General features: G+C 47.6%; 1 protein-coding gene across 1 annotated transcript; it reads left to right on the top strand.

Annotated features, from left to right (window-relative positions):
- On the top strand, positions 1-24,957 carry LOC105034634 (cytochrome b-c1 complex subunit 6-1, mitochondrial). Its single transcript, XM_019847045.3, has 5 exons — positions 1-109; positions 798-844; positions 13,409-13,493; positions 24,483-24,572; positions 24,660-24,957. Coding segments are annotated over exons 2-5 (210 nt in total). The 5' UTR covers positions 1-109; positions 798-842; the 3' UTR covers positions 24,693-24,957.
- Positions 24,958-25,939: the final 982 nt, after the last annotated feature.

Consider the following 25,939-nt stretch of genomic DNA (forward strand, 5'->3'; position numbering starts at 1 on the left):
CCCCTAACTTCTTTTGGAATATGAAACAAGTTCTTCGCCTCTTCTATATTGGTGACCGGAGTGATCTGCAAAAATTACCAACTTCGCCACCTCTCGCCGATTCGAGGCGGTACCAGCTCTTTCCCTTTCTCGATCCTTTTTTTCCTTTCTTTATTACGGATTTTTATTTCGTCGAGCCCTCCCGTTCTGATTCATTTCTTTGGAGATTTTCAACTTATGTTTATGATTGATTCATGTTTTTTTTTTTTTTTCCATCATTTTTGATTCGGTCAGGCCATTTTTCTAAGTTCTATGGTGGTACGATTTACTCTTTTAATGGTCGGGTGCCTCCGATTTACGGTTTATATGCATCGACGTGCATCAGTGCTTATATCTTTGAAACGATCTAAACCTAACAAATGCTTTTGAGCTTCCTCCGATACCTTTTCTGTCTTTTTGTTTTTCATTTTTGACCTTGAGGTTATTGATTTCAGTTCCATTCAGCTAGCTCTTTAAATTCACCATTTTCCACAAAATATATAATATCCATATGTTAATTACTGAGATTTGGATTAATTACGATTTGAAAGATATGTGCGTTTGCTATCGCGCTAACCTTTTCGAGATGCCATGCATTTATGGTTGATTTTGGCTAAAAAAAAGATCAATGTTTTAAATTATCTCGTTCTTTTATTCTAGCAGCAGTTATTTAGCTATATAATTTCTTGTTGTTTTCATTTTCCTATTGAAAGATGGGAACTACTGCTGTCAGGAGAAGCAGGTTTGTAATCTAACCTGAAGTGGTGATTATTATGCAGGTTTTACAGATACTCATTATCCTTTACCATTCACTATTTGCTGCAATGTGAGTATGATGTTATCCTTTTGGTTTTGTTTTCATATTTGTGAATTCCATCTATTGCTTCTTCTGGAAAGGGAGAAAAATTCTTTGGATGCTTGTTTCACAATTTTCCATGTTTGCACCTTTTTAGGTTGAATCCATGGTAGTTATTCTCGTTATAGATATGTCAGAAACAAAATATCCCGACAAACCTATTCAGTGTATAACAGAAGATTTGCAAACCTCCCAGTCTGCTCTAGGTTTCAATGCTAAGAATTCCTTTGCTTAAGCTCATAAGCCAAAAATTTAGAATGTTTTTCTTTGGCTTCATATAATTGATCATTTCCCCACAGATTGCTCTTCATGTTTTAAAGGAGAATGCCATTTCTTATTCTGCTACCATTAAATTGAAACCAGGTCTAAAGGCAAACTCATTCAAAAAATTACCTCACATATGGCATTACATTTTCAATGGTTTGTAATGGGACTGTTGGTGCAAAAATCCGCTTGCGCCGGAGAAGCTAGAGTCGGGGAAGCCGCGGTCGCCGCCGGGACCTGCAAGGGAAGTCTAAACCGGAGGTGGGGTTGCTCCGACAAGACCCTCCGACGCTCAAGTCAGTTCTCTGCCTCAACAAGAATGGAGTGCTCGAACGGAGAATTTAGCAGAGTTTTGAGATAAGGCAAAAGAGCCTAAAAAATAACGTATCTGAGTCCCCCCTTTTATAGGCGGGGGAGGCAACGGACTGATGGCGACGTTTGTAACCGCCTGGTAGTGGGCCGCCTACGGTTAGGGGAATTGATTGCGAAAGATAATGGAGCAGACACGTGGGCATCACTTCGACTCGCCACGTGGAATCTGTTATGAGGGGTGGAGCAGCGTCCGTCGTCAGGAGAATCGCATGGTATCCGTCGCAGGAGGTGGAGCAGGCTCGTGGCCGTCACCGTGGCCTGCCAGGGGATAGTGGAGCTGTGCGGAGTCCGCCACAGGAAGTGGAGCAGGGCGGCTATGGCTACTGCGGCTTGTCAGGGAATGATGATACTGCGCGGAGTCCGCCACGGGAGGTGGAGCAGGGTCGCGGCCGTCTTGAGGGCCTGTCAGAGGGCGTGGGTCTGTCGATTGAAGCTCGGTAACGGCCGGAGCCCAGTTTCTGTTGAGGTCCGGATGAGGCCCTCTGGGCGGTAGGGGTCGTGAGCGGAGCCCGGCCCCCGTGGGAGTCCGGGCGGCGCTGTTCTGATGTTGGCGGCGAAGTCCGGCTCCCGCAGGAGTCCGGACGGAGCTGCGCTGATGTCGTCGGTGGAGCTCGGCTCCCGTAGGAGACCGGGCGGAGCTGTACTTGCTGATGGCGGTGGAGCCCGGCTCCCGTAGGAGTCCGGGCGGGGCTGCACTTGCTGACGGCGGTGGAGCCCGGCTCCCGTAGGAGTCCGGGCGGGGCTGCACTTGCTGATGGCGGTGGAGCCCGGCTCCCGTAGGAGTCCGGGCGGGGCTGCACTCGCTGACGGCGGTGGAGCCCGGCTCCCGTAGGAGTCCGGGCGGAGCTGCACTGCATACAAAGTTAAGGGTGAAATCCGGCTCTGATAAGAGTCCGGATTGAGCTTACCAGCCGTTGATACTGAGAGCGGAGCCCGGCTCCCGTGGGAGTCCGGGCGGAGCTGCGTTGATGTCGACAGTGGAGCTCGGCTCCCGTAGGAGTCCGGACGGAGCTGCGCTGATGTCGTCGGTGGCTCCCGTAGGAGTCCGGGCGGAGCTGAGCTTGCTGATGGCGGTGGAGCCCGGCTCCCGTAGGAGTCCGGGCGGAGCTGCACTTGCTGATGGCGGTGGAGCCCGGCTCCCGTAGGAGTCCGGGCGGAGCTACACTGCATACAAAGTTAAGGGTGAAATCCGGCTCTGATAGGAGTCCGGATTGAGCTTACCAGCCGTTGATACTGAGAGCGGAGCCCGGCTCCCGTGGGAGTCCGGGCGGAGCTGCGTTGATGTCGACATTGGAGCTCGGCTCCCGTAGGAGTCCGGACGGAGCTGCGCTGATGTCGTCGGTGGAGCCCGGCTCCCGTAGGAGTCCGGGCGGAGCTGCACTTGCCGATGGCGGTGGAGCCCGGCTCCCGTAGGAGTCCGGGCGGAGCTACACTGCATACAAAGTTAAGGGTGAAATCCGGCTCTGATAGGAGTCCGGATTGAGCTTACCAGCCGTTGATACTGAGAGCGGAGTCCGGCTCCCGTGGGAGTCCGGGCGGAGCTGCGTTGATGTCGACAGTGGAGCTCGGCTCCCGTAGGAGTCCGGACGGAGCTGCGCTGATGTCGTCGGTGGAGCTCGGCTCCCGTAGGAGTCCGGGCGGAGCTGAGCTTGCTGATGGCGGTGGAGCCCGGCTCCCGTAGGAGTCCGGGCGGAGCTGCACTTGCTGATGGCGGTGGAGCCCGGCTCCCGTAGGAGTCCGGGCGGAGCTACACTGCATACAAAGTTAAGGGTGAAATCCGGCTCTGATAGGAGTCCGGATTGAGCTTACCAGCCGTTGATACTGAGAGCGGAGCCCGGCTCCCGTGGGAGTCCGGGCGGAGCTGCGTTGATGTCGACAGTGGAGCTCAGCTCCCGTAGGAGTCCGGACGGAGCTGCGCTGATGTCGTCGGTGGAGCCCGGCTCCCGTAGGAGTCCGGGCGGAGCTGCACTTGCCGATGGCGGTTCCGCCGTGGGTTCCGGCTGTGGGTATTTTATACCCAACACCAGTCCCCCTACATCCGAGTTTTGAATTTCAAACGAAGGAAGTACACCGAAGTACAGCCGGAACCGTCCCTTCGAATCCCGCGCCCCGCCGCTCCCAGATATTTTGGCATTAAATGAGCGCGTGCCGGAGTCTTTTCGAATTGGGGCGGTACGAGAGGACGCTTCGAAGACCCCGCAGGTACGCTGGCCTAGGTACGGCGCAATTATGACCCTGCCAACCGCCAGCCGCCCTCAGCCGTCTGCCACGGGGAGTGGGACACGCGTCGAATGCGGACTGGCCTGGGGGGATTCGAGATCATTATGGCGCCGGATCCCAGGGCCTATTTAAACCCGTCCTCCCCCCTTCAGGCGCCCCACTCCGTCTCTGATTTCTTGCTGGCGTCTGTCATCTCCCCGAGAGTCTGCTCTAGCGAACGCCCTCTCGAGCCGTAGGCGCCTTCCGTTCCTCGCTCCCCAGGTCCCCAGAGCAAGATAGGTTAGTGCCCACCTTCTTCTTCTTACCGCCTAGGGTCCTCTCCTCTTTTTACCTCTTCTGTGTCTTCTCCTGGGTTGACCTCCGGCGTCTCCCTCCCTTCTCGGCTTGCTTTTCTAGGGCCCTTTAGGTTCTCCCCCAAAGAAAAATGTCTTCCGATTCTTCTGCCTCCGTAAGCTCTGGGAGTTCTTCTGCTTCGAACCCCCAGGTCCCTGTCTCTGCGGACGAACCCGCGTTCGGGGCAGGGCCTCACCCGGTTTTCGCTCCGGGCGCCATTCCTTGTTCGTCGACTTCGGACGAACTTCTCCTGATAAGGGCTCGGTACGGAGTCCCTTCAGAGTACGATCTGGAGCTTCCTGGCCCTTCTGATCGGGCCAGCGCTCCCCCTCCTGGTCGCTTTTGTTTGTACCAGGAGGCATTCCGTGCCGGACTCCGGCTTCCGCTTCCTGCTTTTGTTGCCGCCTTCTTTCGTTTCTTAGACATTTCTCTCGCCTCTGTCGCCCCGAATTCCTTTAGGTTTTTGATAGGGTTTCTCTCCCTCTGTCATATAGCCGAGGTCCAGCCTTCCCTCTCCCTGTTCAGACATTTCTACACCTTCAAACGCCATCCTTCAGCGAAGGATTGGTGGTACTTCTCCCCCCAGTTCGGCAAGAAGGGGTTGCTGAAGGGCGCCCCTTCTTCGATTCACAACTGGAAGGGGAAATTTCTCTTCATTTACTGCCCGACCCTGGAACTGGGCCTGCCCCCTTGGGGGTCTCTGAGGGATTCCGTCCGCCGGGCTCCCAGTCTGGGAGAGGACGACCTTCAGGCCGCCCAGAAGCTTCTGAGCTACCCCGCTCCTTCTCTTCCAAACCTACTGAGGGAGCAGCTTCTTTTCAACATCGGCCTGAGCCCTCAGGATCCAGCAAGTATATACCTTTCTTTTTCTTGTCTTCTTCTTCCCTCTCTTTCTTCCTCTATCTTTTTTTTTTTTTTTTTTTTTTTTTTTCCTCTTTTTTTTTTTTTTTTTTTTTTTTGACTCTGGACTGATCGGTGCCGCTTTTTCCTTCTTCTTCTTTTTTTTTTTTTTTTTTTTTTTTTTTTAGCAATGGACGCCGAAGCCACACGGATGCTCGCCAAGGCCATGAGAGCCCAGAAAAGGAAGGGCGCGACGACTTCTGGCTCGGCGAAGAGGGCCAGGGTGGAGGAGACGAGCTTGGCCGCGCCCGCCCAAGCGACCCCGGCAATCGACATTCCTTCGGATGCCGAGCCAGCGGCCCCCCGGGCTCCCCCAAGGAGTCCGCCGACCGGGGTCCCCATTCCGGAGGTCCGCCCCGCGGAGGCGCCCGTCGCGGGGAGGAGGAGAAAGTCGGTGGCCCACAGGCAGAGCAGCCACCGAGCCGCCGCAGACGAGTCCATTTGCTCCGAGGGGGGATCGGAGAACCCCTTCAACGATAAGGCTCTGATCCGTCGGCTGCTTGATGGTTGCATTCTGTCCGATGTCGTGGAGAGGATCGACCGTGCGGATCCCGAGCAGCGGGCCTGGGACACCTTGGGGTCCTTTCTTGAGGTAAGCGGATTTTTACTGGCACAGTTGCTCGGTCTTCGTTGTGATTCTCTATCTGTCCTCGCAGATCGGGCACCAACTCTTCGCCTATGTCGAGGCGTCGGGCCGCATGAGAAGGGATCTTCTGCGGGCGGAGGAGCGCTGTCAAGACGAGATTGCTCGTCTTCAAGCGAAGACGGCCGAGGTGGCCGCCCTCCGGGAGGCCCTGGAGAGGGAGAGACAAGACCGGGAAGAGGAAAGACGAGCCCGGGAGGAGGAGAGGCGAAGCCTGGAGGAGTTGGCAAGGAGGGCGGAGGCCGAGGTCGCCCATCTGGCCGAGCAAACTCCGGTTCTAGTCTCGGAGGCCAGAACCCTTGCGGTGGAGGAGTTCAAGGCCTCCGCGGAGATGAGGGAGCTGAATGTCCAGTTTGGCCTGGAGGCGTTCACTAAGGGGTTCGAGCTCTGCCGAGAGAGGGTGGCCAGCAGATACCCCGACCTTGAACTCGGCTTTCTGGAGGAGTCTGATGACGAGGCCGCCCCTTCGTCCGCTGCTACCGCAGTTGCACCCCTCGCGCCGAGCTCTCCACCCCCTGCCCCCGAGGTCTGAGACCTCCGATCTTGTATCTTTCTTTCGTCACCATATTTCCTTTCCGCTTGTCTTCAAAATTAATCAATAAAGTCGAATTTCTTATTGTGGATGGTCTTTCCTTCCCCCTGCTCCTTCTTTTCTGCCTTTCTTCTCGCAATGAGCTTGGTCTTTGACGTTTGTATCTTCCGATGGCAGCGTCCCACCGAAGCACTCCCCTTGCCCCTGGGGGTTCCGCTGAAGTCAACTATCCAACGGCTCAAAAAGGAGGTCCTCCACCTGACGAAGAAGTTGAAAAAGTCGGAGGACGAGCTCCGTACGTCGAAAAAATGCTATTCCGAGGCCGCCGCTGAGGCCGCCCACTTCAGGAGTCTCCAAGTGAAGGCAATCATGGACTACAGCCGGCGGAAGGCGAATTTCGCAAAGGAGCTCGAGGAATGCACGAAGAGCGCCAGCGACCGAACTTGGGCTCAAGAAGCCAGGATCAGCGCCCTTAAGGTGGAGCTGTCAGCTGCGAAGAGGAGGATCGGCCAGCTGGAAGGGAACTCATCCCGGCTCACAGCGCGGGATGAGCAGATATGGTCACAAAAAATTTCTGACCTTCAGAAGCAGCTTCAAGATGCTGAGATGAACCATGATGTGCAGCGTGCCAGCTGGCGCCGGCAGGTAGAAGAGTATAAAGGGAGATTCCGTCAAGCGGCGGACGAGGTCGTTCGTCTCCAGAGGCAGCTGGTTACTAGGGCGCAGCTTACTAACGCCCAAGATACCGAAGAGCTCCACGCCCTGAGAGGCACCGTCGAGGGGATTTCTGTCTCCCTTGGGGAGAAGACAGCCGAGCTGCAACAAGTAAAAATTCAACTAGGGCTTGAGCGGAAGGCCGTCGCGGACGCAGAGGCGGAGTCCGAAGTTTTGCGGAAGTGGCGTCGGGAAGCGAAGGCCGAGAGCCGGCGACTTCGTCAGGCGCTCCAGGATATACTGCAAAAGAAGGAAGAACTAGAGGAAACGGTGGAGAGCCTGAGGCAGTCCTGGTTGGGGGATGGAGGTGATCACCCTAGGTTAGAGGGAGCAGGACCTCCTTAGAGTTCTTTTGTAGTCACCTCCTTTTTGCAGCTGCCCCCCCTTTTTTTTTTTTCTTGTCGTTTTGTCCCTCTTTCTCTGGCCGTCCCGGCCCTGTAGTACGCATATCGGAAATGAGGAAAAAGCGTTTTGTGTTACCTTGTCCGCGCGTAGTACCAATATTGTCGTTCGTTGACCCTCTCTCCTGTTTGGCTTAGAGGTCGTTGTGGGAAGGGGCTCTTCCCTTCCATCCGATCTCGTCATGTGGCCAAGCCTCGCCACCATTTTTAACCCTCGCTGGCGAAGTAGCGGATGGAGCCCGGCTTTCTTGGCGGTGGTGCCCGGCTCCCGTAGGAGCCCGGGCGAGGCTTTCCTTGGCGGCGGAACCCGACTCCCGTAGGAGTCCGGGTGAAGCTTTTCTTGGCGGCGGAACCCGGCTCCCGTAGGAGTCCGGGTGAAGCTTTTCTGGGCGGTGGAACCCGGCTCCCGTAGGAGTCCGGGCGAAGTTTACCTTGGCGGCGGAACCCGGCTCCCGTAGGAGTCCGGGCGAAGTTTACCTTGGCGGCGGAACCCGGCTCCCGTAGGAGTCCGGGTCTTCCATTTTGCTTGAGCCGGCGCGAGGTTCTCGTTATCAGCCTGGCTCGTGGGGGCGCGTTAGGGCGCTGTAAGGCCTCTCCCCCCTCCGGTCTAAAAGAACCGGGCCTTCAACTTTGCTCATGTCAGGACGAGGTTCTCCTCCTGTTCCTGACATGGCTGTGGGGGCACATTAGGGCGTTGCAAGGCCTCTCCCCCCATCCGGTCTAAAAGAACCGGGCCTTCGACTTTGCTCAAGTTAGGGCGAGGTTTTCCTCCTGTCCCTAACAGGGCTGTGGGGGCACATTAGGGCGTTGTAAGGCCTCTCCCCCCATCCGGTCTAAAAGAACCGGGCCTTTGACTTTGCTCAAGTTAGGGCGAGGTTTTCCTCCTGTCTCTAACAGGGCTGTGGGGGCACATTAGGGCGTTGTAAGGCCTCTCCCCCCATCCGGTCTAAAAGAACCGGGCCTTTGACTTGCTCATGTCAGGACGAGGTTCTCCTCCTGTTCCTGACATGGCAGTGCTTTTGGAGGAATCATATCCGGTCATAATACATCCATGCTAGGTGGGAGGAGCATGTTAGCTAAAAGGAAAGGTAGATTCAAGGCGAGATAGTAAGCGATACATTTACAGTATTCCCGCTCCTTCTTGAGGCCCTCCGGCGATGGAGTCGATGGTCCCGATAGGAGGCCGGTCCCCGGGCTGCTCCTCCCTTTTCTGTGGTTCGGGCGGTGGGAGGGCTCTTGGCCGGTCTCCTCTACCCTCAGGCCGGCGGCGGATGAATCTGTCGAGCCGACCTCGCCGGATGAGTTCCTCGATCTCGTCCTGGAGCTGGATGCACTCTTCGGTGTCGTGGCCGTGGTCGCGGTGGTAGAGGCAAAACTTGTTGGGGTTGCGCTTCCCGGGGTGTGTGCGCATCCTCTCCGGCCTAGGGAGCAGCTCCCTGACCTCCATCAGTACCTGGGCCTTCGAGGCGTTGAGGGGGGCGTAGTTGCGGAACTTCCTTGGCGGGGAACCCCGCCGAAACCTGTTGTCCGGGCTCCTCAGCCTGCGTGCCTGGGGGGAGTATGGGCGCGCTTATGTCCAGGAGGGGATCGAGAGCGAGGCCGGGCTTCCTTTGGCCTCTTCTCAACTGCGGGCTTACCAGAATCTCCCGCCTGACGCTCCCTCGCAGTTTCTTCATCCTTCATTTTGAAGGCCTCTTCCGCTCGGGCGTATCCTTCAGCCCGAGCCAGCAGATCAGCAAAATCCCTGGGGTACTTCTTCTCCAGGGAGTACAAGAGATCATTCTTCTGAAGGCCACCTTTCAGGGCGGCCATGGCAACCGACTGGTCCAAGTTTCGGACCTCCAATGCCGCGATGTTGAAGCGGTTGATGTAGGCCCGTATGGACTCCCCTTCCCTCTGCTTGATGTTGATGAGGGACTCCGAACCTTTTCGGGGACGTCGGCTGTTGACAAAATGGGCCACGAATTGGTGGCTCATTTGATCAAAGGAGAATATGGTACCCGGCTTCAGAGCTGAGTACCAGTTTCTTGCTGCTCCCTTCAAGGTTGACGGGAAAGCCCGGCACAAGATGGCGTCAGGAGCACCGTGGAGCAGCATCATCGTTCGAAAGGCCTCCAGATGGTCCACCGGGTCCGACGTCCCGTTGTAGCTTTCAAACTGGGGGAGCTTGAAATTCGGCGGGATCGGTTCCTGCATAATCATTTGGGAGAAGGGAGGGTCAGTGCAGATATCCTCACCGTAAGCGGGAGGCGCATGGCGGAGTTCTTCGATCCGCCGGTTCATCTCCTGGAGCCTCCGGTCCAGGAAATCCTCTCGACTTCGAGTCTCGAGGGTCCTTTGGCAGAACGGGGGCAGGGATCTCCCAGGGGTGGAGTCGTGGTCCGATTGAGGGCTCTCCACCCTTGGATTCGCCTTCCCAGGAAGGACGGGGCGGCTGGCCCAGGTGGCCCGCCCCACCGCCGGGTTCTGGCATTCCGGAGATGCCCCTTCCGGATGCGTCGACGCCTGCGGCGGCTGCTGCTGCATTGCCTGTACGGCCTCGACGAGGCCCTTGACCTGCTGCGCCAGCAAGTCAAACTGCTCCGCGCCGACCGCCGTCGCCGGAGGAGGAGGAGCTGGCTGAGAAACGGGAGGGGAGGTCGGAGCCTGAGATCTGGCCGCGGAGGCCGTGGACCGCCGGGTGGACGCCCTGCGCGGAGGCATCGGGTGTCGATCTCGCGGGGGAGGATTAGGAGTAGATGACGGAGAGATGGCCGGAGGCGGCTCCGTTGAGCGCTCCTTCAAGAACAAGGGTGCTGCGAAGACACAGGACCCTTCCTCTAGCGCCAATCCTGTTGGTGCAAAAATCCGCTTGCGCCGGAGAAGCTGGAGTCGGGGAAGCCGCGGTCGCCGCCGGGACCTGCAAGGGAAGTCTAAACCGGAGGTGGGGTTGCTCCGGCAAGACCCTCCGACGCTCAAGTCAGTTCTCTGCCTCAACAAGAATGGAGTGCTCGAACGGAGAATTTAGCAGAGTTTTGAGATAAGGCAAAAGAGCTTAAAAAATAACGTATCTGAGTCCCCCCTTTTATAGGCGGGGGAGGCAACGGACTGATGGCGACGTTTGTAACCGCCTGGTAGTGGGCCGCCTACGGTCAGGGGAATTGATTGCGAAAGATAATGGAGCAGACACGTGGGCATCACTTCGACTCGCCACGTGGAATCTGTTATGAGGGGTGGAGCAGCGTCCGTCGTCAGGAGAATCGCATGGTATCCGTCGCAGGAGGTGGAGCAGGCTCGTGGCCGTCACCGTGGCCTGCCAGGGGATAGTGGAGCTGTGCGGAGTCCGCCACAGGAAGTGGAGCAGGGCGGCTATGGCTACTGCGGCTTGTCAGGGAATGATGATACTGCGCGGAGTCCGCCACGGGAGGTGGAGCAGGGTCGCGGTCGTCTTGAGGGCCTGTCAGAGGGCGTGGGTCTGTCGATTGAAGCTCGGTAACGGCCGGAGCCCAGTTTCTGTTGAGGTCCGGATGAGGCCCTCTGGGCGGTAGGGGTCGTGAGCGGAGCCCGGCCCCCGTGGGAGTCCGGGCGGCGCTGTTCTGATGTTGGCGGCGAAGTCCGGCTCCCGTAGGAGTCCGGACGGAGCTGCGCTGATGTCGTCGGTGGAGCTCGGCTCCCGTAGGAGACCGGGCGGAGCTGTACTTGCTGATGGCGGTGGAGCCCGGCTCCCGTAGGAGTCCGGGCGGGGCTGCACTTGCTGACGGCGGTGGAGCCCGGCTCCCGTAGGAGTCCGGGCGGGGCTGCACTTGCTGATGGCGGTGGAGTCCGGCTCCCGTAGGAGTCCGGGCGGGGCTGCACTTGCTGACGGCGGTGGAGCCCGGCTCCCGTAGGAGTCCGGGCGGGGCTGCACTCGCTGACGGCGGTGGAGCCCGGCTCCCGTAGGAGTCCGGGCGGAGCTGCACTGCATACAAAGTTAAGGGTGAAATCCGGCTCTGATAAGAGTCCGGATTGAGCTTACCAGCCGTTGATACTGAGAGCGGAGCCCGGCTCCCGTGGGAGTCCGGGCGGAGCTGCATTGATGTCGACAGTGGAGCTCGGCTCCCGTAGGAGTCCGGACGGAGCTGCGCTGATATCGTCGGTGGCTCCCGTAGGAGTCCGGGCGGAGCTGAGCTTGCTGATGGCGGTGGAGCCCGGCTCCCGTAGGAGTCCGGGCGGAGCTGCACTTGCTGATGGCGGTGGAGCCCGGCTCCCGTAGGAGTCCGGGCGGAGCTACACTGCATACAAAGTTAAGGGTGAAATCCGGCTCTGATAGGAGTCCGGATTGAGCTTACCAGCCGTTGATACTGAGAGCGGAGCCCGGCTCCCGTGGGAGTCCGGGCGGAGCTGCGTTGATGTCGACAGTGGAGTTCGGCTCCCGTAGGAGTCCGGATGGAGCTGCGCTGATGTCGTCGGTGGAGCCCGGCTCCCGTAGGAGTCCGGGCGGAGCTGCACTTGCCGATGGCGGTGGAGCCCGGCTCCCGTAGGAGTCCGGGCGGAGCTACACTGCATACAAAGTTAAGGGTGAAATCCGGCTCTGATAGGAGTCCGGATTGAGCTTACCAGCCGTTGATACTGAGAGCGGAGTCCGGGCGGAGCTGCGTTGATGTCGACAGTGGAGCTCGGCTCCCGTAGGAGTCCGGACGGAGCTGCGCTGATGTCGTCGGTGGAGCTCGGCTCCCGTAGGAGTCCGGACGGAGCTGCGCTGATGTCGTCGGTGGAGCTCGGCTCCCGTAGGAGTCCGGGCGGAGCTGAGCTTGCTGATGGCGGTGGAGTCCGGCTCCCGTAGGAGTCCGGGCGGAGCTGCACTTGCTGATGGCGGTGGAGCCCGGCTCCCGTAGGAGTCCGGGCGGAGCTACACTGCATACAAAGTTAAGGGTGAAATCCGGCTCTGATAGGAGTCCGGATTGAGCTTACCAGCCGTTGATACTGAGAGCGGAGCCCGGCTCCCGTGGGAGTCCGGGCGGAGCTGCGTTGATGTCGACAGTGGAGCTCGGCTCCCGTAGGAGTCCGGACGGAGCTGCGCTGATGTCGTCGGTGGAGCCCGGCTCCCGTAGGAGTCCGGGCGGAGCTGCACTTGCCGATGGCGGTTCCGCCGTGGGTTCCGACTGTGGGTATTTTATACCCAACAGGGACCATTGCTATAGAGTTTGAGAAGTACAAGATGATAAAGATACAATTTCATCTCCTCACTTTACTTATTAGAAAAGAAAACTAAGTGCTTCATATTTGTTCGAATAGAAAGGTGAAAGCTGGAAGAAGAACTAATTTGGGTGGATGAGAGCAATATATTTTGTGGAAAGCTAAAGGCACTATTGAAGGGAGATGGAGACTTCAATAGAGTCTCGTGCATTTGGGAAGCTTCAATCATAGTATAGTATTTATTTTTGTTAGTACTCCTAAACTAGCATCCTAGGCCACTTTACTGGAGATTAAACAATGAGCCAACTTTCACCCATCCAACTATACCTTCCTGCTTTAACCACTATCAGTTGCCACCAGGTCTAGATGGATGAGACTAAAAATTCCTTCTTGACATGCACACATATAATCTTGAATTAATGATATCAATCATGCAACCATGGAAGAGAATATGGAATTTCATCATATCTTGTTCATAAATGAAAGGCATATCCATCCTTAGTGGAGGTCTATATATCAAGGAAAGAGCATGGTATGGGCTTTATTTTATTCATTTGATCTGTTTTTAAACTTATGTTTGTGCAATTTGAACTTGTTTTGATGCTCTTGGCACAATCAAATACATAAAATTGATAAAAAGAAACATTATATGGGATATAAGGGGAAAGAAAAGAAGAAACTAACTGGATATGTGAAGTGAAAATGGAGATATGTGAAACTTTTGATGAGGATTTGTGATTGACTTTGCCCATGCTTCTTAACCTTTTTCCTTTTTGTAAGGGGTGGGGGGAGAAAAAATTCCTATTTACTCCGTTATAGTGTATTAAACACTCTAATTAGTCTATTCTAGTGATAAACATCCTCTTTTATGTGCAACCATTTTATTGTATCTGGTATTTGGAGGAAAATGTTAAATGGTGAGCCTCACCTATATTTAGTCAATTTTATACTATATTTTAGTATTTGCATGTTTGTTATAATCATTTTTTGCTCAAATTCAGGGCGGATGAGGAACCTATTGATCAGAAGAAATACCTTGAGGAATCTTGCAAGCCAAAGTGCGTAAGGCCTTTACGTGCATATCAGGTACCGAAAAGATGCATAAATGGAAGAAAGCTCCCAAGTCCAACTGGCTTTTCTCTTGTCATGCAATTATGGGTTTTTAAACCTTGACTAGGTAAAAAATGTGCAAGCACATGAATTGGTACTGTTGTATGTACCATTTCAATGTATGATGCTCTTCAAAAGCTGGTGTTTTCTGCATAAATTTATTGAATCGTGATGAAGTGATTCTGCATCCAACTTCTAATTTTGTTAGTATTGTGCTATTGGACAATTTAGTAATTCAATAGTTACCATTTCTTTAGTCCTTCCTAAGTAACAAAACCAAATTGCAACCATATAGTTTTTTTTTTTTATATATAAATTAATATATCTTAACCATTTGTCCTTGCTAAGGATTGTTTGCTTCTATCAATGTTATATACATTTTAAATTTTAGTTCTTCTTCTATTTAAAAAATCTTTGGTACTTGTTTCTTCCTACACGACCTATCAAACTGAACCTGAGCTTCCCTTCTTATTGGGCCTACTTATGTTTTTTCTTTCCCATGTCCATCTTATCTTAGTTGATTCTTCTCCATTTTCGAGCCTACATTTCTTGAAATTAAACCCTATTCCATGATCTTCAGAAAATCCACCTTTGTGTTCATCAAAGATGCACATCTTTTTTGCCCATTTTGTTCCTCACCATATTGACTAGTACGACATTACAGCATAATATTTTTCAGTCCCAAGAATTTGTGGTGATCATACATTTCTGAGGGACCATTCCAAATTGTGTCAACGACATTAGAATATATATTGTTCTTCTTTGTAATATTTCTGAGATGGCTAAAAGGATTAATAGGTTATCTCTTGGCCATCAGTTCCGATGAAGTCCCAATCGGATACCATTACCACTTCTAAAAAGTTCTCGATGATAATTTAGTGTTCAACATTGTTCTTGTCTCAGTAATGCTAAAATATTGCCTGTTGATAGTAGATTAATGACCCTTCCTACTTATATCAGTTGTAAAGATTCTTGTGTCAATGGTACCAGCATCTCCTGCTGGCATCATATGATTTTGATGAGCGAATGGTAACCGAGATGCCCCATGGACTGGATTGCTCATGAACCAGGATGTCCCATTTGACACTAGTTGGGTTGCTTGCTACCAGCTGGGACAATCAGGTCTTGTGCACAAAAAAGAAAGCAAGAAGCTCTTATTGGCTTTCTTTTGTCCATGGTCCGGTCATGACTCGATCACAAGATGTAGCTTAGAGAGGAAACAAGAGGGAGAGAAGAAAATTATTCATTAATGTCATTAAAACTTGCAAGAAAGCTTTTCCCTTACTGTACCTATTTAAAAAGCTCAAAAAGCCTATTTAAGGGGATAAAAAGATTTTAATGATCATTAAAACCAAAAGAGAATCTTAGACAATATATGTGATTTGGAAGTAACTTGGTAAACTATCTTGGTGCTTGCCTTCCCTGAATGTCAGGATGGGAAATGTCCTGAAATTGTAATGATCTGGGACCAGATCAAGACAAATTTCCAAGATCCAGCTGCCTATTGTGTTACATCAACTCAAAGGCACGGATTTCCGGATTTCTGTGGATTTTCATGTCTCCACAAAGCAACAGCAAGTGGCAAGGGCTTGAGCATCAATTTGGGTTAAGGACCGCATATGCTGAATAAGACGGCATAAATCCAAAAGATAACCTTTTCAGTCTCTCAAAAGTGGATTTTTCTAATAAAAGTATATGTAAAATTCAGAAGCTAGAAATAAGTTGTTAGAGAATTTGAAGAAGTATCCAGTCATCAAGGATGTTTACTTTACAAGAACTACTTACATGCTTCAATCCATGGTGGAGTTAGGCTAATTGGTTATGGAGCAAAATATACATGTTAAGATTTACTGGCTTTGCAATGGAGACTTACATGCAACGTGGCTTTTTTGGACAAAGCTACACCCATAGAAAGAAGTTGTAGCTCAAAGCAGGAGTTTAAATCTTGGCACTAGGTCCCCTTCTAGGTTGCTCCTAGGGTGGTATTATCATGATGGGCTGAATCAATCGGTAAGAACAAGAATGAAAAGGATAAGTTAAAAGAAACGCTTGCATTCCAGTCCTAACTGGTCCAGTGCATTCTGTGTGTCGAGATGCAAGTGGGACTGTCTAATTCAAAAGAAAACTGGTGCCCTGCACCCATCCTGACCTATTTTTCCTGTTGGAACAGTATGATACTGAGGCTATTGTCCTATTCCTGCGACCTAAATCTTTGGCTTGAAATTATATTATTAAGGGCTAGCCTTGCTTAAAAGACTGGGGAGGGAATTTGTGTCGTGAGGGCCATGATCTGCAAATTTTAATCTGATTGATTAACCTAGATTTCGACGGTTCTTAGATATTGCTTCAATTTGAGAGTCTCAATATTAAGCATCAAAGATAGCATGTTCATAAAGAGATCAAGTTTCTTCCATGGTTTAAAATATTCAAGGTTTGTTGATTTTATATGTATTAACAATACTTAATGTCTGTCTGTTCTGAGAAATTCTTCTTTCTTGAAGGGTTGGTTTCTTGTGTGCCTGTACACTTTTAAGCCTCATGTTACTTTGCTGTCAATACCTATGTCATGATTCATGATACATATGGTTAAAGAACCCTCCAATGCAGTTTTTTTAGTGTTGATTAGAAAGTACAACATATGATTAGTGCTTAGAAATGATATTATGAAACTTCAGAGAGGGTGGAGTAAGTAGTTTAAAGTTTTCTGAGGGTGTTTTCAAGTTTAAGTAGATTTATATGCATCCAGGTAAAAGCTTTATAGGGTGTAAATTTATGCTTGCTAGTGTGCTAGACTATGTTCCTAATGTCTTATTGGATCTCGCGGTAATACTTTCTATGAAGTATGGTAATAAGAAGAGGGTAATCGAAGTTTATTTGGTTATTCATTTTTACTTTTAGTTGAAGCCTAATGTCTTATAAATTGCAAAAGTTTACTCCATCTCAGTGATCAAATGAAAAAAAGAAGTCATACAAGACAAGTAATTTGAGATGTTGTGGTGGGCAAGTTTCGCTGTCTCGATACTGGACCCCATACCAATACCATCTTATTATAGTGTCGGTATGCGGTACAGTATGAGATAGTAAGGTGTATTGAGTGCTGATACTATACGAGATTGTGTATGAGTTCGGTATTGGTATGGTTGGTAACTTGGTATGCCTGGTATAATATAGTATCATTTAGTATTTGGAGCTAATGGATATTGGTAGACGATTAAAATTTGAAAAGATCCAAATTAGTTTCATTTTAACGAGCTAATACTCAGAATTTTTTTTGTTGAGAACTGAAAAAATTCAGATCAGTATTGTTTCATAGATTAGCAGAAAATTTCCATGTCTATAATGAAAATAAAATGTTGCACCCCAAAATGCAAAGGGTGGAAGAGTTGGAGTTTCAGTTACCTTATAAACGGTGCTCAAAGATATTGATTTTAGTGATAGAGGTCAGCGATGCTCTAGGGTATCAATTTTTGTCATACGAGGTCAGTGACCAGGACTTCTCCATAAGGTTAATTTGGATATAGTATATGGGTTCATTTGGAGCCCCCTTGATTGAGAGAGGTTATCTTTCTTAATCAATTGAATAGGAGTGATTTTGATAGCTTTAGATCCGGCGATGGATACAGAGAGAGGGAGAGGTAGAGAGGGGGTGAGAGAGACTTACTTGAGGACCTCGTCGTCGTCGTCATCGTCGTATGGTAGCAACATCGATTCATGAGGGCGGAGGCTGCCAGAGTTAGCATTTTGAAATCATCTGAGCTTCATATGGTGGAGAGGCATCACTTATGTCCCAAACCAAATCAATGAACCATGCAGATAACTGATCAGTCCAGTCTGGCACACTTGAACCAGATGGTTTGGCACAGTTCGGTTAACCATGTTCTACGCTAAAATAGTGGAATTAATACTAATGGCTGAGTAAGTTAAGTCTCACATGGTATAAAGGTTGATTTGAAATGATGAAGGCAACATGGCTTTTTGTGGTAATACTTTCTTGGTTGCATATGTTGCTTAAGTTTCCTAATTTAGGAGCAGTTCTACTTGAGAGGGTTGTTTGACGATGCGAGCCTTTGTGATCAGATGTCAGTTTTACAAGTTGAAGATGTACACTAGGCTTTTATGAATTCCTGCAAAATTCTAACATTCCAAACAATAGGATTAATAAAAGAGTTGGCAGGTTTGAGAATTTATGGGAGGCTTTTGGGATGCACATGAAAACTTATATTCAAAAGAACAAAGTTAATACTAAAGAGCGACAAGTCTTTAGAAGTTTACAATAGTTTTCTTGATTTGTATGACAACGTATAAATTTATTAGCAGGAGAAGACTAGCAAGCTCTTGCATTATCTGGTTGCTATGTTGCCTCCATTGCATGTATCCTGGTTTACTAGCTGCTTTTGAGGACGATTGCTCTTGATAGTTTGTTACATAATATGGACTGTTTCTTAAAGTTATCATACTTAAGTCCGTTGCTTTCATTATTGATTTGCCACACCCCTTATTTGTTTATAACCTGGCAATAAGGGGTATTTTCTTGTTCAAAGCTATTCTGCTAGGGTCTATTAGCTCTTATGTCATTAAGTAATTTAAATATGTTGTGTTGGCCATTGAGATTTGCACGTGTTGACTAGGGTTGATTTCCTATTCTTTGATTGGTCGTACAACTAGTTATATCATGTTTGCTATCTATTTGATAATCTATAAAGAAAAAGAATTTGTTAGACTTTTGAGGACAGCTGGCAGCTGGCTTCTATGTGTTGTAATGTTAGATGATATATGAATGAGTAAATTGCAGTAAATTTGATCTAGCTTCTTAGGGGTCCTGATCCATCTTTCTTGGGGCACACCGGTCAGCAGAATCTGTATTTTAGATTAGATTTGTATCCATATTTTGGACCTCTTTAAGGCTTCCTTCTGCTGTTCGCACAAAATTGTCCCATTGTTTGTTCTTGTATCTGTTTAAAAGCAAGACTCTGCTATAGACAACAATATTGTAGCATAAGAAAGTAGGAAAATTGGGTCAAAGGGAACAAAATAGAAAAGAAAATATGAGAAAAGAAAAGAAATGGAAAGAAAAAAGAAGGCCTGCAGTTAAGGCCTGTTTGGTTGCTTGCATGGTATGCAAAACCGTTCCTAACTACCTGATTCAGGGCATACTGAGCTGAAGCAAAGGAGAACTAAGATGGTTTGGGGTTTCAAAATGGAACAGACTGCGAATTGGGCCCTATCAGGCTTGAACTGAGCAGTTTTGCCTGCTTTGGAGCTGTACTAATCCGGTTTGCCCAGGCCAAACTGCCATAGGTTATAAAAATCCCCTTCCCACAAACCTTTGATTCAGTTCGGTGTTCGCGATTTCTCTCTCACCTTGCCTATCTGTTCATGACTTCTTTAACGCCTCACCTGCCTCTCTCTTCAATCTCCTATGGCCATTGTTGACCTTAACCACCATTACCAATTGCCCTCAACCACAATTGTTGATCATCCTTGTTGGTTGCTGTTGATCTCAGTTCAGCCCCCCTCTCCTTTCTGGTCATTCACTCACATGGCATCCTCCCCACCATGTTTGCAAGCAGCCCAGGTATGCTATCCCCTGCCCCCCTCCTCTCTCTCTCTTTCTCGAGTTGGGGTACCAGCACCATATTGGTGTTCTGAATGTTAGTATGGTATCATATGATCCAGTACCTGACTGGTATGACACTCAGTACTGGTTTTGTATACCTTGGTTGCTCACAACCAGGCATCTGTTTGACCAGTTAGAGGATATATAAATGAGTAAACAGCAACAAAATTGATGTAGCTTCTTAGGAGTCAAGAAGCTACAAGGATTAAACTGGCAGAAATTTGGTTCCGATCAAATTTTAGATTCATATTTTCAAACCTGCTTAAGGCTTCTTTCTGCTGTTTATACAAAACAATTCTATTATTTGATCTCATATTTGTTTAAAAGTAAGAACTCACTGCAGACAGCGATATTGTAGCACAAGAAAATGAGAAGTAGCGTCGAAGGGAATAGAGTAGGAGAGAAAATATAATAAAAAGAGAACAGGAATGGAAAGAAGAATGAAGGCTGTGGCCACTTTGATTTAAAGCCTGTTTGGTTGCTTGTAATTGGGTATCCAAACTCAGTTTAGCCTAGGGGTGTCCACTTTGGTTGTTTGGTTGGCCCAAAGTGGAGTTGAGGTGAGTTCCTGCATTGTCCAATTTAGGGAGAAATAGCCCGAAGTGGCTTGGGCTTAGAGGGAGCTGAAGCACACGTTAGCTAAGTGGTCTTCCTCTCAACTCACACCAAAGGAAATGGGCCCTTAAAAGATACTGTGTAGGCACACTACTCTGCTTTCCTTCAGCCGCATAGGTGTTCCCCCTCGCTTTTTTTGCTGGAATATACGTATCCCTTTTAATAACCTCTATTGGCCACCTTTCCTAGCTTTTCTAGGACTCCACTATATGCAACTTTGATGTCAAACTAATTGTTCTTTGAGAAAATTACAGGAACAGCTCCTCAATTTTAGATCAATTTCACTTATACCTTTTATACTTTAAAAAGTATCAAACTGGTCCTTTTAGTTATCGATATATTTCAATGTGGTCCAGTCTTTTATCTCTATTAATAAAATTTTATAAAATAACAAAAATATCTTTATCTTCATCTTCTCTCTCCTCTCTCAGCTCCGATTGATCCTCTACTCCATCGTTGGCATTCTTCTTTCTTCCTCATTCTTCTTCTCCTTTCTCCCCTCCCCTTCCTTACCCATTTCTAATCCTCTCCTTCCTCCTCTGTCCTTCCTTCTCTCCTATTTTCATCCATTCCTCCATCTCCTTCCTTTTCTCTCCATGGATTTCTCTTCCTCATCCTCCTTCGAGCCGCCTATTGCGGTCAAGGGCTCGTGGCTCGGATGGATTGGTTCTCTGCACTCATCTGGCGATGTATTGTCTGCTTTGGGGGCTGCTTTGTACACACTCCCCTATACACTCTCCCGCATGGTTTTGCTCTTTAAAGATGCCTTGCTAGGGGAGAGAAGGTCTTAATCCTATATAAGTCAGAGTCCCTCTTAACTCACAGTCGATGTGGGATTAAAGGTGCCGTCCTTCAATAACAGTAGCTTTGGGGGTTGCTTCGCATACACTCGTCTGTCACTTTTCTATTTTTGCCTTTTAAAAGACATCTTGCTGGGGGGAGAGAAGGCCTCGATCCCATATAAGTCAGAGTCCCTCTTGACTCAACCGATGTGGGACTAAAGATGTCGTCCTCTTACAACAGTAGCCCCTTAGTCAAAGGAGAATGTGTGCATGGGTAGGAGGCGGGCCCCACGGTGGGTGCCAATGTTGCGGTCAACGGCTGGTGACTTGGATGGATCGGATGAATCGGTTCTCTGCGATCGTCTGCATGAGGTAGTTCGCTTTGGGGGTTGCTTCGCATGCTCCCCCATACACTCGCTTGCATGGTTTTGTCCTTTAAAAGACGTTCGATCCTATATAAGTCAGATTTTCTCTTAACTCACAACTGATGTGGGACTAAAGGTGCCGTCCTCCCACAACACCACCCATAAACCATCCCTCTCCGTGGCGGCCTCCTCCACTTCCGTCCCTTCTTGCTTTTCTCATCTTCTTCCTCCCTATCCTCTTCTCCTCGTCCTCCACCTCATTCCTTGCTGGTGGCCCCTCTCCTCTCCTCCTCTTCCTCATCCTCTTTCTCCTCATTCTCTTGTTCCTCCAAACCAATCCATGAGCCCTACCCATTTAGATGGCCCCCCCTCTACTCCACCCTTTCTCACCGGCAAAAAATCTTTCCCCCTCCCTTTCCTTACTTATTTATCCTCCTCCATAGTAGCTCCCTCCATCTCCTTCCCTTCCTCCTTATCCATTTTGCCTCCGTATTGTCCACCTCCAAATCGCCCATAAGCCATCTCCTTCATGATGGCTTCTTCTATCTCTGTCCCTTCTCGTTGGGAACCTATTCTTCTCCCTCTTTTTCCTCCCACCCTCTTCTCCTTCTTGTCCTCTAATCCATTCCTTATCAGTGACCCTTCTCCCCTTCTTTTTCTCATTCACTTCTCCTTCTCATCCTCTTCCTCCTCCAAGTCCATCGATGAACAAGGGGCATTTTCGTCCATTGAGATAGAAATCTAACACCGTTTATTGGTAAAATGAATGGCTAGACCACATCGGAATATATTGATAACTAGAATTGTTAGTTTGACATTTTTTTAAAGTACAAGAATTTAAATGAAATGGAGCTAAAGTTGAGGAGATGTTTCTGTAATTTTTTCTTATCCTTTTTTATCTTTATTTTGAAATCTCAAACTACCCCTAATTGGTGTTATTACTGTTCAGTACTGTAGTATGAATACTACCATGAACGATACCCTACAATATATTGACCCACTGAAACAAAAGCTAGCAACTAAAGGAGAACCGGAAACAAGCCAATAATTTGAAAATAAAAATAAAATTCTAGCAACTTGAAGCTTCATAACTCTTGCATCAAAAATGTTTTCTTGGTAGTGTTGCTTGTGATGACTTCCAAAGCAAGGGGAAAGAGATTTATTTGTTTGCAGTGCCATGAGGAGTAGGCTGTGGTTGATGTGCCATGAGCTCACCCATTGGTCATCTACCCGCAGATGGGTGCTAGATCAGTCAGGTTGTAATTACTAGTTTGTTTCTTGGTGCTTGTCCACTACGTTTTGCAATTCCTTGGCTTTCTTTTGTTTGCTTCGGCTGTCTTGCCCTTGTTTGATATATGATGTCTTTCCTTTTCCTTTTTATATCCTAGACTTTTTTATTTCAATGGTGTATTCGACCTTCTACTGATCCAAAGGGCAAAAGGAACAGAAAGAAATTGTTATTGGATGAAAGAAAGATGTCACTGCTGAGGGGTCATTCACAAGGTCTACCTTATAATCTATGATCTCATTTACTTTATTAACCATAGATTGTAAGGTTTCCATTAACCTACATTACATGTTGAATAGAACAGCCTCTTTTGCAATTATTCTGCACCATTTCAAGGTGGGAATGAATGGAGAGAAGAAGCGAAGATTGCCTAGGGAGATTGGCCTACAAGATTGAAGCTTGGTTTGATTTTTGGGGCTAGAAAAGTTTTCTAACTAGATAAATCTTTTTCTTCCCTTTTTCTCTTTTTTCTTCAAAAATTAGAGTGGAATGGGGCTAGAAAATTACTCTAACTGGGTAAATGTTCTTTTGCCCTTTCTTATTCCTTCAAAAGTTAGTGGAAGTTTGTGAATTGCAAAAGAATGGAGGAGATTTTGTCAAATAAAAACTAAATATTTTTTGACCATTATATTTATGCATTAGGGCATTAACCTATAATCAAAATTAATGTTTTTGTGGTTTGGGGTTGAACTGCAAAACCTGCATAAAGAAATTGCATAAATTTGAAAATGACCAAGAATAAAAGACCGTAGAAATAGTATACAAGCCTACCTTTGTATGCTCATCGATATTTAATAGCAAGGTTCACTGTCTCGGTACTATAACAACCCAGGACCTCATCCAAAAAGACTAGTCGGAAGGTGTTATTTGGGTTTTTTGGCTTTAAATTACCCATGATCTTTTCAGCCAATAACCAATGTTGGACTAAATACATGCCCGCATGAATCCTCACATACTCCCCTCATTTAAGCCTTGGTGTCCTCACTAGACTAAGGGTCAAGTCCATGTATCCATTCATAAACATTATAGTTGGTTTATGGTCAGTCCCAATAAACCCGTGTTATAGTATCTTCTAGTTCACATAGGCCATAGGCTGCATCGGCTCGATACCATTTGTAATAACTCAAGATCTCATCCAAAAAAACTAGTTAGAAGGTGTTATTTGGGTTTCTTGGCTCTGAATATGTATCCATGGTCTTTCTAGCCAATAACTGATGTGGGACTAAATACACGCTAGTATGGATCCTTATAGGTGCGGTATGGGACAGCATACTGGTACAAGCTCCGGTATGCTATGATATTGCCTCATATCGAATGATATGGGGTAGTGTGGCAGATCATGCTCGATAGAGCATGTATTGTATTGCTCGGGACAGGGCGGCATGGCAGACTTTGATTGATAGAGCATGTATCGTATCAATCCTTAGTCAGTATACCCTTGTACATCAATATTATGTAGTTTGGTGCTCGGCATCTAGCATGAGTTATATTTGAAACACTCTTGTTCACTAATATACAAATATTTTGAGAGGATTTCAACGAACATTTTAGTAGTTGGTACTCAATAAAAATGCATTATCATATCAAACTCATCTCTATAGGCCATTTCATGTTTGTACATCTTACTTCTATATTCTTATGTGATGGTAGCTATTAGATAAGTAGGTTGTTATCAAAGTAATCAAATCCTACATTTTAATTTGAATGATTTGTACTTTCTTTTTTTAACAACATCGCTATATTGGTTTAACCAAAATAAAAAAAATGTTCATTGATTTCTAATGGATTTTTAAATTCTTAACAGTTTCAAGCCTTCAACCAGAAAACACCAAAAACCATTTATTAGTTGTGAATATTTATTTGGTTTTTTTTTCCTTGATTTCTTCCTAATTTCTACTATTTATTCTAAGATAACATTTCAAGATTCGAGCACTGAAAGCAAAACTTGAAGGGCTTAACCAAAATACAAACTGAAACATGAGTGTTCGTATTTGCTTATCTGCCTTGTACTTTTCTGGCACTCTTAGGTGACTTGATTTATGTCTGATTTATTTTGTGAATAAAATATCAATTGTTTCCAATCAGACCTCCAAAAACAAATGGCCATTTTCATGTTATCAATAAGAAAAGAATAGCTTTTCATTGGTTGTCCAATGTGTTAGTGTAATAACACAATTTGCAACCATTGCTGAGTTCTTTCAATCAGTTATTTCTTTTTGCCTTTAAATATTTGCCTTATAGGGGAATTCTTTCTACTTCATAGAACTTCTGACACGAGATTGTTTCAATTTTCTGAAGGCATGCATGGAGAGAATAAAAGGAGATGAAACTGGGCATAAGCATTGCACCGGGCAATACTTCGATTATTGGTCATGCATTGACAATTGTGTAAGTATACTTCTCATACTGCTGGTCAGTTTTTGTTACAGATCCGAGATTTATAGTCGCCATTTATTTTTTGATTTTGAAACACAGGTTGCACCAAAGCTCTTAGACAGGCTGAAGTGATGAAGGAATTTGCAGTTCAGCTAAATGTTTTCCTTAAGCTACTTTTGATTTTTAATTTGGTCCGTAGATGGACTGAACTGAACTACATGTGGTTGGTGCTCCTGCCAATGCATTTTTGTTCAGTGAAGATGAATTTCTAATGCCTTCTCAAGGAACAACTGCACCAAAACAAAAGAGAACTGCTTATATTCAAATAATCACATTTCTTGTGTTCTTCTGTTGGTGCCTTGAAGAATAGTTACAATAAAATTCATTTTACATTGAAGCTGCATATCTGTAATGATCACTTGTTTTCAAGTAATACTGTATGTGGTGATTTAAGCGTGTGGGATTAGACAGGGGCTTGGTTATGCTATGTAGCATCCATAATGGTGCTGTGTTTGACTGATGACTGTTTCATGATTCTCTTGCAAAGGTGAAGTCAACTCTTCCGTAGCTCTGTACATGGATGGGTTCCATGGAAGCCAGAGGTTGCATATCCATCCTGAATTCTAATATCATCCGTCTGAGGTGATAGCTTGTATAACGTACGGATTTAAGTTGCACTTGCATTCTGCCAGCATCGTAGCATGGTGGAAGCAGGCCTTCTGATTTGATTTGGACTGTGGATTCAGGTTGAAGTCGGCTGGTGTATATCTTAGCCTCTGACGTCATTGTATGGTTTCCGTTCCTGTCAAATTGTTCTCCCTGGAAGGTTTCTTATTCCAGAGTTCCCCTCGAGGTCAAAACCCAGTTTGCGGGGGAAATTTGTTGAAGATTGACATTAGGGCTCTCCTTGCATTCTTTTTACTGCACCACTTAATAAAAGAATTGATTAAATAACCGATCTGTAGAAAATGTTAATTATATGATTTTGTTAAAAAAATTATTTGACTTTCATCTTAATTCTTAGTAATTTATCTTTGAGATTTGCCATCAGCAAGGTGGAATTATAAAATTTGAATGGAGAAACGTATGTAACATTATATATTTATATTTTCTTTCTGTGCAAATAATTGGTGATTGCAAACTCTTAAAAGAGGATCAATCGTCTAAGCAGATAAGCGGATAATCCCGCTTGTAAATACTACCATGATCATTCTTCGGTTGAAAAGTGGTCATTCGTTGTTCAAAATCTTTCAGTGCAACGCCAAGCAAACATACCAGGAGAAATTTTGTACAAGACGATAAATGGCGGTGGATGATTCATCGGCGCTACAAACTCACCTCCACTGTATGAGGTTCGTCATCTGATGGAGTCACAATAC

This window comes from Elaeis guineensis, chromosome 5 (genome assembly GCF_000442705.2).
Source record: "Elaeis guineensis isolate ETL-2024a chromosome 5, EG11, whole genome shotgun sequence".
NCBI lineage: Eukaryota > Viridiplantae > Streptophyta > Magnoliopsida > Arecales > Arecaceae > Elaeis > Elaeis guineensis.